This window comes from Pogonomyrmex barbatus, unplaced genomic scaffold (assembly GCF_055798465.1).
Source record: "Pogonomyrmex barbatus isolate J1 unplaced genomic scaffold, ASM5579846v1 scaffold7, whole genome shotgun sequence".
NCBI classification, from domain to species: Eukaryota; Metazoa; Arthropoda; class Insecta; order Hymenoptera; family Formicidae; genus Pogonomyrmex; species Pogonomyrmex barbatus.
Genome location: NW_028297171.1, coordinates 8,595,213 through 8,607,445, shown reverse-complemented (window position 1 = coordinate 8,607,445; position 12,233 = coordinate 8,595,213). Strand labels below are relative to the sequence as shown.

At 27.1% G+C, this 12,233-nt stretch overlaps 1 protein-coding gene and 1 long non-coding RNA gene across 4 annotated transcripts in view; one reads left to right on the top strand and one right to left on the bottom strand.

Annotated features, from left to right (window-relative positions):
• The window catches only part of Mmp2 (Matrix metalloproteinase 2), a 187,830-nt gene that overhangs the window by 143,444 nt on the left and 32,153 nt on the right, over nt 1-12,233 (top strand). For all 3 annotated transcript variants that reach the window (XM_089083307.1, XM_089083308.1, XM_089083306.1), the window contains exon 7: nt 1,796-1,954. In XM_089083307.1, coding sequence (XP_088939433.1) covers nt 1,796-1,954 — 159 coding nt within the window. The remainder of the gene's footprint in view (nt 1-1,795; nt 1,955-12,233) is intronic.
• Nucleotides 4,506-8,093, bottom strand: LOC148934973 (uncharacterized). Its single transcript, XR_016140901.1, has 5 exons — nt 7,963-8,093; nt 7,301-7,451; nt 6,423-6,555; nt 5,809-5,937; nt 4,506-5,351 (listed from the first exon to the last, which is right to left on the bottom strand). It is a non-coding gene; the product is annotated as an uncharacterized LOC148934973 (long non-coding RNA).

Sequence of the window (12,233 nt, the reverse complement as noted above, 5' to 3'; positions counted from 1 at the left end):
CCCGTTTAACTCGCGAGAGATGAATACGACGTGACTCAAGAGGAGGAGACCGTATCTCTTTTCGGCATATGGCGAAAGTTCCCTCGTTGTGGTGTAACGTATACTTGGCGCCCAGTAATATTTCGCCATACAGTGAAAACCCTTGACGCGAGTATCATGCGCAAGCCGGATCGACGATAAACGATAAATGTCACGCAGTTTTCGAGCGATTGTAGCCGGGTTTTATCGTTCTGCGTTTCACACAAGCTCTCGCGATGGAAACTGAAGCTCGCGAATAGGATAGCCTCGAATGTTTGCAATTCGCAAACATTTATGTCCGCGTTTTATACATTTTATATTTATCGCTTATGAAGCATGTATCGCATTTAAACGTAACAAATATAAGCTATTTCAGTAAGCATGGCAGTTTTTATCAGATCTCCAACGTGATTTGTTTCAGATAAAGAGGAAATGTATTATAAATTTTGATCGTCTTTTGATTTATCTGTCATAAAATATAGGGCTTCACAGCTAGTTCTAAGTTTTAGTGTATTTTCAATTATTATTGAACCTGTTTGAATTATATATAAAAAATTTTACACGAAATGCACACTACCGTTCATGAGTTTGAGAACTTATAAACTTGCGAACTATCTCGAATTTACGAATTATATATATTTTTTATATATAAATATATATTATAATTTTTAAAAAATCTAGGAATTAAATAATATTTTTTAAACAGTTACAGTCTCTTTGATAATGAATGTTTTTCAAATTTATGAGGTTTTTCGTGAAATTTTGATGTCGAGATATCATGGATTTTCCTCGGCAATGCAAGCAACGATTCGCGATACTATCAATTTTCCCGACGACGACGACTCCTCGATCGTTTTACGATTCTAACCCATATCTGCAAAAGTAGTTTCTCGATGCGGGTCGAAATCGAATCGAAGTCGAAACGAAACGAAACGAAATGAAGGCGGAGATTCCGCGGTGGTGGCGGCGGTGGCGGCAATTCCCAATGCAATTGCCCGGAAAACTCGGGACGCGAACGCGAAAAAGTTCTGATACGCTTTCCCCTATCACGACTCGATGTCTTTCGAGGCTGTCAAAAAATACAGGTATTACAGATAAAATTAATTTGAACTTTCTCTGAGGAACTATTAACGGTTAATTTGGAAAAATGCACAAAAAAGGATACAAGCCTTACTTGTGTTGTTAATTCGATCATTTTATTAAGAATCTGTACTCTCTAATATTATTTTGGTTTCCAAAATACTTGATAATGTCTCCCTCTCGAAAAAAGAAAAACGGAATATATTAGATTATAATTAATTTATACATTTTTTACTAAAATGCTATTGTTTTGACCTTGATTTTTCAGAAATGGAGAATGCGAGAAATATACATGCACTAATTTTATTCTCATTTATTAGAAACTTTGCTCTGAAACTAATTTTTAATTTGTTTGATAAATATTTTCTAACAAATATATGTATATTTTATACAAAACAAAAATAGAGAGAGAGAGAGAGAGAGAGAGAGAGAGAGAGAGAGAGAAATCGGCAAATTATATTGCTGTTTTGTACGACTAATTTATTGCCTTACTAAATAATATTCATCTTTTGCGTTTCTGTCTTCACCAAATATTTTCGCAAGGATACTTTCCGCAATATATAAGAATGGTTTTCGCAAATCTGTATGCGATTCTTGTCTCGCATAAGCCGCAAGTATTGCGGCTGACATAAACGCGAGGTGCAACATGCAGATAAGAAGAGCGCAGGTCTTGAATATTTTTCTGCGCTTCTTTCAGGCACCAGTCTGTTCGCGGTGGCTGCTCATGAATTCGGCCATTCCCTGGGACTGGCGCACAGCTCGGTCCAGGGTGCTCTTATGTATCCCTGGTACCAGGGATTGAGCCCGAACTACGAGCTGCCGGAGGACGACCGCCATGGGATTCAGCAGATGTACGGTAAGTCACTCTCTTTCGCAATGCTAATGCTTTTACACGATCGTTAAACATGCGGTATTTAAATAAAGTTGTTTCCCTGTGAATTATTGGAGCATATTCTGCTTTATGAAACTACTCCTAGTAAAAGATATTAAAATCCTCATAAATTACATAAATTTAAGTAAATGATATTTATTTTGAGCTATATTAATTATGAATTTGGAAATATAAGAAAGCCATTGAAGCAGAACACAATTAAAAAATATATATTGTACAACACATTATATATCTAATTATAAATATTGTTGTTAATTATAAATTTAAGCAAGTAGGATAGAAGCCAAAGTTAAGTGCGATAGCACAATTGAATTATAAATACGTTGAAGTTAAGAAATATCAGAATTTTGACAAAGAAATTCAAAAATATTAACATCATTCTACTTAATCGTTAATCAGTGTAAACCAGAGTAAGGGAAACAGGGAGGCGGGGCGATTATCTCGATTGCGCCGCGCGATTGGCATTCGGCCGCTTTCGTTCTTCGAATTTTCTTCGTATACGCGGTGTGAATCGGACGAGACCGGGATATGCGGGAGGTTTATCTCGATCGTAAAACTTTCGGTAAGCGGCGATGTAGTAGCGACGAGATTTATGGCGCGCGTTATCGGCATGGGATCGCGGGACGTGAGCGCCGCTCGTGCGGTGTTTCAATTTCGGAATTTCGAGCACGCTGTCGCGCAGCCATGGCATTAAAGCGAATGCCGTTGCAATCGGCTCGACTCGTAACGCGCGACATAACCCGCCGGCGTGTCGGCCGGCAATTGAGTATATTAGAAAAGTTGTTTGCTCTTTATGGCTTTATCGGCGAGCTCAGTGAGAAGTACGTAAGGGATAACGTACAGGATAATTTGGGCGAAGGTGGGGCTCGTAATGGACGAGATAAATTTCTCCAGATTTCTTCCGCCATTACTGGGTATATATATATAGTGAAATATTTAGTGAAGTATTATATAGTGAAATATTATATATACAATATGTTTCCGAAGTTAAATAAATATCGGAGGAGTACATTTAATTAATAACGTTAATACAAACGTTGTATCCATATTTTGAAAAATTAAACGAGATAAAATAAAAAATAAAAAAATTGTAAGATATATACTGTATATATATATATATATATATATATATATATATATATATATATATATATATATATATATTAGAAATTATAGTGCTGAAAGACGGAGATAAATATTGGGACGAATGTGTATGCAGTTGTAATCTTGGCAACTTCACTTTTGTTAACATTATCGAATATGTTTGATACTGAGTTATGAAATAAATTGCGGACCATTGTTGGAATTACTCGCGTGATTTTGCCGGCGCATCACAACTTGAGTATGTCGAAATTGCTTTAATCGCGCAGTCATGGGAAACAGCTTAGTTATATTCACCCGGCCAAACTACACGCGGAAATCTGCAGTCCGTTATACGGGGTGTCGAGGAAGATCTCAGGCGTCGGGGGTAATGCATTTTTGTTGTAAAATATAAAACATTGAAGTTGCAAATAAAAATAGCTCTCTTAAAATAATTTTTTTCTCATATACTTTTATTAGCGGAAAGTCTCGCGTTTGTGAGATGCAATTTCAAATCAGAACAGAAATGAAGTAGGTTGAGATTGAGACACCCTGGCTCTTTAATCGAGATTATGGACACCGGCGTGCTGGCAGCATCGGAAATTTGAATTTCGGGCAAGGATCTATATCTCGTATAGTCTCGCAGTAGATAGGGCACTTTATAGTCTGGCGGTGGGGTAAAGTTGGCCTTTCAGTAGCAAACTCGTTCGATAGTCAGCCGCTGCATAGCGAAACACAGTTGCGCTCGCCCCGAATATCTCGTCGTGAGCAGCCCTATGGCGTTTACTGCACACCTGCTAGGCATGAAAATGCTGAAAAATGTAGGATAGCTCGAAAGCGCGAAACAAAAAGTAAACGCACAAAAAGAACTATTGTTTACACAAATAGTTTGTTTGCGCTACAGAATAAATAATAATCAGAAATCTTCATTAGGCGCGTTTTTACATTCTTATTATAAATGCCAATATCATTATCTTACTTTCAAAGATTTATTATTATGATTATTATTCTTATCATTATTATTCTAAAGCAATACTGAATAAATTAACATCATATAAAAATTTCTTATCTACTAATTTATCCAAGTCAATATTAAAATCGGTTATATGACAGGAGAAACATAAAAATTTTCTCTGTGATATATGTCCCAATTTTTCGTCTGTGCTGCAGCTTCAGCCAATAAAATTGATGATCCAAAAAGGATGTATCTATTGTTGGAATAAAACTAGAAAAGATGACATGAACAAGTTTTTATTTTTGAAAGTAGAGAAATTTTCGATCCGCTTAACATGACTGATTTTATGATATAATGTTATAAAACAAGACTGTAGATATATATTGCACATGAAATAATACATATGATGTTTTTCTGATCCAACAAACATACGTTATTTCATGTGTTTCTGTATTGTTCGATAAATAAATATTAAATAAATTTTGCAAAAAGTTTTATATTTTAAATTTTATAATTTTTTAAATCTTTTCATATAAATTCCAGGGAATAATTAGTGTCTTACATTAAAATGCATGTGTAAATGATACATGAGCAGCGAAAACAGTATTAGTACTAGTATTTAAATGATAAAAAACTTGTAATTTATTAAATTTTGTATTGGACGAGTAATTCCAATTTAAATAAGCTTGAAAATTATTTTATGTTTTAACAAAATATTGAATTTCAATTTTAGAAATATTGTATGTATAAATATTGTATGTATAATATTGTATGTATAATTTTGTATTCTAAATTTCATTGTGTACAATTATAATAAAAATTCTTTAATTAATAAACGCTTCAGTGATTAATGAATTATATTTTATACAAATTTTTAAATAATAGTTTAATAAATATGATCTATTAATATTGATTAAATTTTATCTTTTAAGTTATTATTTTTTGAAAAATTTATTAACTTTAAAAGATTATTTATACTACATATTATACTATATATAATATATATGTATATATACATATATATACATATATTACACATATATATATATATATATATATATATATATATATATATATACACACACACACACATATATAGATAGTAATATGTCAGTATATATAGATTGTAATATGTCAAAATCTAAAATTTATATTAAATTATGAAAAATTATATAATTGTTATATAATTGTTTGTTTGAATATGTGCTGAAATAATTTTTTTATGGCATATTAATGAAGAGATGATGAGAAATGCGTTGCCTTGCAAGTTGTCAGATTAATAAGTCATCGTCATCGTAATAAAAAGAAATTTCTTTTGTCGTCTTTCTGTAAAATATATAAAAAATAGTTTATTAATAGACATAATTTTAACGCAATTATTAATTGTGTATATAATATGGAAAAAGTAACAAAGGTTATATGACAAACACATGAAAGGATTTTATAATACACATAAGAGTTTAAAAATCGTTATTATTGGGGGACAGTGGGGGGCAGAGAGAGAGAGAGAGAGAGAGAGAGAGAGAGAGAGAGAGAGAGAGAGAGAGAGAGAGAATATAGAAGAATACACGCAAATAATATGAATAATAAAATACCGTGTCAAATTTTGTTTCCTTTTCTAACAAAGTAAAACAAATATAAAATATTAGAAGTTATATCGACGACAAGACAATAAAAAGATGAAATAGAAACATCATATTTAGCTCGAGAATTAGGAATTCAATTTAAAAAGTGTTTACTTTTACATATGAGACATGCATTGTGTAATGTATATTTTACTCACTTTTCTGTATATTTATTCTTCATATTCATTTTTCTTCATTCATCATCAATATTGTTAATCCATTGAAGTTGTACGTTTAAATATTCATTTAGAGCATTAACATTCCAATGTCTACGGAAATTTCCATATCTACGGAAGAATGAAAACAATTGAAATGAAAAATCTATATTCGCCGGATTTAATATGCTTATAACACTAACTTAAATGTAATTTTTTGCAACCAGATTTTTTGTGGGGGGAAGGACGTTAATTGATTTCAAATTTGATTATCGATTTATTAAACAGAAAAATTTATCTATGGCTTTGAACTGCTATGTTGCATATCTATTAATAATGATAAATGATTCGTTCTACAGCAGTTGTCTTGAATTTTTATATGCATAATTATGAAAGAATAAATATACGAATATTAGACATCTAAAATTCTACCCAATAATACTATTATATATATATATATATATATATAAACTAATATGACATATTTAGAAAACAATATAGTAGATAGTATTATTAGGCAAGATATGTATATATATATATATATATATATATATATATATATATAATTAATTTGTAATTGTGTTAAAAATATGAATAGATATGTGGATTAAACTTACTTAATGTAATAATAAAAATAGATAACCATCAACATAAATAGAAATGTATTGTAACATAGTGCCATAATATGAGCAATTTTGGTATAGTCATCTCCAATACATGATTCAGTTTTTCGCAATGCATAAATGGATACTAATATAACATACAAAAAACAATTATACTTAACTATACATAACTTTTGGTAATTTAATGTAAACTATATCTTATGAGCAGAATGATATTATAAGCGAGAAAATGTATATTTAAATTTTTGCCAGATATATTAAACAATAATATTTTTTAATAAAATATTTGCAATAGAATAGGCTCGTAAAATATATTAAAAATTTTATTTTTATTTTAACGATTAATATCAATATGTATATATCTATTATCAATATGTATATACCTGATTTTAAATTAGATTTCAGCAAGAAAAATGTATTATTTTAATAATATTTCAATTTAATTGTTAAGTTAAATAAAAATACAAGTTCTATTTAACATATATTGGATTGCAATATATTATATATCTATATATATATATATATATATATATATATATATATATATATATATATATAAATAATTAAGTAGAGATACTTTGAATTTTTGAATAATTAGATAATTCGATATATTTTTTCTTGAATTCTTTATATTTTTTTATCATAATTTGCAACATTTTGTTAATAATTTATTGTATAGACTTTTTTTTATTAAAATGATAACTGCATATATTTTTTTATTAAAGTGGTAACTGCAATATTTTTTATATTATGTGATTATATTTTATATCATTTGTGTGTGTAATATATATATATATATTTTGTTTATTTACGATTTTTGTTATAACTTATACGAAATGTTTATTTTCTTTGTATTGTAATATAAAACCTACCGATCGATCCTATTTCTATCAATGTCGCTATTACAGTAATTTGAGTTTGGTAAATTCGATCCATTTCGTATTTTTTCTCCTAGGAAACTTAATATTACTAAATAAATTGTATTTCTTCTGATTTACCAAGTCACGATTAATGTCGCAATATCTGAAAAGAGTGATTATTTATGTTTATGTTTATGTTATTTAAATCGAAAAATACAAGTATTTATTCAATAATCTATTTTTTACACGAAATGACGAATAAGTTCTAAAGAAAATCACCAATATACTTAAATTAAACTATTTCATGAAATATTTATTGTAATATTAAAAAGAAGATCAAAACCGAAAATAAATAGAATTAGAAAATAAAATATGATTTGTAGTCTAATTAATTGAGATATAAATTACTTATTAATTAATTACACACTACTACGGCATCAAGATTCATTTTAAAATGATACCTTAGAATTATTAAAATTAATGTAATCATAATTTAAGACATAATGATTATTAGTTTTTCACGATTATTGATTTTGTGTTTTACGTAGCAACTAAGACACTTTTTGTATATGAAAATTAACATTATATAATGATACAACAGAAAAAATATGAACAAAATATGTGCAATATTTTAAAGAATAATCGTTATAAATTTTAGATAATTAAATACTTACTCAACATTAGCTTCATGTACCTTACCAAGTCGAATATTCGTTCCTCTCTGCGTGTTTTGTATATGACAGACAATACATGAGTAACAACTTGACTCTATTTGATATCAATCGAGACAAAAGGACAAGAAGCTAAATCTTATTTCTAATTGGCCAAAAAAGGTAAATGTTATTAGTTCAGCCTCACACGGACTATCCAAGCTTTTACTTTGTTTGAAAGACAATTCGTAAATATATAAAATAAATAAGTTCGAATAAAATAAGTTTGAATCGTTTATATAATAACGATTGTAATAGAAAAAGAAATATAATTAATAAATATGTGTTAAAATTATATTTTGAAGACATCATGCTCGGTACGATATAATTGCATAGAAAATTTTATTATTTATTGAATAAATTTTATAATAAATAAATAAACCTAATTTAAATAAATTTGAGAATTATCTTGTGTTTTAAACAGAATATTGAAAGTTTAATTTTAGGAATGTATATATATATATATATATATATATATATATATATATATAAGCTTTTTATGTGTACGTAATTGACTTTTAATAAATCTAAAATTTTTTAGAAGGTTTTTTTTAGAAAATTTTTTCTTAAATTTGATTGTACGTTTTCAGATTTACTAAAGTCTGATATATTAGTGTATACTTAAAAATCACTCACTTTTTTTATAATGGTAAAGAGGTAATACCGTGAAATACATTGTCTAATTTTACATGTGATTTCATAAGTTTTCATCACATATAGATTAATGAGTTATTGCCATTAGTAATAGAGATAAAAAAAAGTTCTGTTTTTATCTTTCTATAAAGCGTAGAAAAAAATAGCTTAATTAATGAAGATAATTTGAATACAATTATTAATTGTATATATAATTGGGAAAAGTTGCAAGATTCTATTATATCGGAATAAAAGAAATAATTTTAAAATGAATTTGATATTGAAACAAATGTTATTATGTATATGTAAAAAATGTATACATATATATATATATATATATATATTTTATATAAAATTACTTATATTTTCATATATTTTCAATATACTAATTATCAGTCATAGGTAAATCATAAAATACTCCAAACGAAATATGATAAATAAATTATATTTACACACTTTGTAACCTTATTGTGATAACAATTATTTATAACACATATGAAAAACATTGAAATTATCAAAATGCATTATCTTGATAACTGTTCATAAAGTAAACGTAATAAGGGAGCCAATCCTGGAAAAATGACAAAAATCAACTTTGATACATTCAAATATCGATTTAATTTGTAAAGCAGAGAGATATAATATATATAAGAGATTATAAGAATTGTTATTGTCGGGAGAGAAGGGAGGATAGATATAATCATATATGCAAACGGAATGGAAAATCTAATATGGACTATTAATCCACTTAACGTGTATAATAAAATATTGTAATATTGTGTCAAATGTATTTCTATTTTATCTTCCGAAGAAATAAAACTGGAAATATATACGACAAGATAATTAAAAAACGAAAAACAGCAACGTTAAATTAGGAATTAAGATAGTTTAAAAAATTTTTACTTTTGCGTGTGTGTATACAAATATATTCATATAAAACATGGCATTTTTTCAAAATATATATTTTGTGTAATTTATATATGTATTTGTAATTTACTCACATTACTATATATTTATTCTTCATATTTTCGCTCTCCATTTGTATAGGTTGTTCATTTAAGCATTATAATACCAACGCTAAATCGCCATGACCAACAGAAATTCTATAGAAATTTTAAAAGTTAAAACAATCTGAAGGAAAAGTATCGATAAAGATGAGTTTGACGCACTTGTAACACCAACTTAAATGTAATTGTTTTACATATTATATTATTTTATATATATGCATTTATCAACTCCCACATACATACACACAATATTTCATAAGATTGGAATTTATTGAAGGTATAAATATTAATGTGAAAAAAGTTCTATGTATTGATGCTAATAATTCTTTATGACAAATAAAGAAATATATATAATAATTTTTCTCCGTTTGTAAAAATTTTTTGTGTGTAATAGTTTATGATACAAATTTAATGTTACTCTTATAATATTTTTATATTATATTATTATAAATTATATATATATATATATATATATAATTGTGTGTGTGTGTGTGTGTGTGTATGTGTGTGTGTGTGTGTGTGTGTGTGTGTGTATTAATTTATATATATAATTATTTTCTAATTATGTAAAAGTATAAATAGATATATAAAAGGACTAAACTTACCTGAAAAAAATTGAAAAAAATAGAAATATAAAGATAAATATATTGAAAACTTTAAAAACAATAACACCAATATCGTTTATGAAAAGAGCATTTCCATCTTCAATATTTCTTTGCCAAGATAAATATATTGAAAACTTTAAAAACAATAAAACCAATATCGTTTATGAAAAGAGCATTTCCATCTTCAATATTTCTTTGCCTTTCTTGATAAAAATAAATACCTTATATAATATAAAAATAAAATAAATTGATAACATCATCAAGCAAGAAAATATAATAATAATTAAATTTTGTTTCAAATATATTAAAACAAAAGTATTTTGTAATAATACGTTTGCAATTAATATAACAGATAAATTATATTTTATGTCATTTTGACATATACATATTTCTCTATATTATGATTTTTATCATAATTCATACGAAATATTTATTTCTTTTATATAACATAAAACTTACGGTCTTGGATTACGACAAGTATCAGTAATATTATCAGTGCAATGTCTACCATTGTATAAGGAAATCTATAAGCCGTTCGTATGTTTTCTCCCAGAAAATTCTTTTTTAAATAAATAAATTATATTTATTCTAATTTATCAAGTCACGATTAATGATATCTGAAAAGAATGAATATTTATGCTTAAATTGAGAAAATGAGTATTTATCTAGTAATTTATCTCTTATACGAAATGATAAATTCTAAAAAAATTCAATATACTGAATTTAATTATTTACTAAAATATTTGTAATAAATATTAAAAAGAAGGTCAAAGCAAATAAATAAATAAAATTAAAAAATAATATAGAGTTAATAATGTAATACCAATTAAATGTGATATAACAATTATAAATTACTGTGACATAATATCAAAGTTTATTGAAGCAATATATTAAAATTACTAGATTAACATAATTTTAACTTAATATAACGATTATTAGTTTCGGACAATTACTAATTTTATGTATTTCGTATTTCAATTAAGATACATTTTGTATATGAACATTGATAATTAATAATGACGCAACGAAAAGAGTATCAATAAAATATGTGCAATATTATAAGAAATATACTAAGTCATTTATATTTATACATTATATATTTTAGACTTGATATAATTAAATGCTTGTCAGTATTAATTTAGCTTACTAAATCGAATGTTTCTGCTTGTTTATGTGTTGCATATAGGACAGACAACATGAGTAACAATTTAATTACTTGACGCCGAACAAGACAGCGAAATAAAAAAGTGAATCTTATTTCTAATTGACCAAAGCAAGTAAACGTTGTTAGTTGAGCTTCACATAAATTATCCAATCTTCTCTAATCTTCTCCATCTTATCCAATTGCGAAATAATGTTAAACAATAGATTCGAATTACGATTCCGTATGTAATACGCGAAAAAGAAAAGAGATAAATAAATATATTTATTAAGGCTCTTGATTAGTTGTCACTGCCATATTGTGACGTCATAAACGAGAAATGACACAGTGAAATTTATTGCAAGATGTAATTTGCAAATAAAGAGATATTTAAATAAAACGACGCTCGCTAAAACGATGGCTTTAAGACACTTATGAAAATGAATGGCTACTATTCTTTTCTATCTTGACTGTCATTAAGTAGCCATAAAAGGCACGTGAAATGAAGTCTATTCGGTCAGAAAAACACACGGTTTGATAACGATTGAAAGAAATGAAAAATAGCTTTTATATATAAAATTCGAATATAACAAAGTATAAAATTCGGAGGTTTGTTGTCGTTTATTTTTACAAATTTGATACGAGACAAAAGTCACATCTGTAGACACATAATAATAAAGTAACGTGCAATAAAAATATTTTGTTGTCAGTACAGTCATCACTTTTCACGCTTATTATCAAGATGGATAAGAATAAGGATAAGAATGGACAAGGATGAACAAATCTAACTGCCACTGATAGTATGTCGCCACCGTAATTCCAACTTAAATAAGTTTGAAAATTATTTTA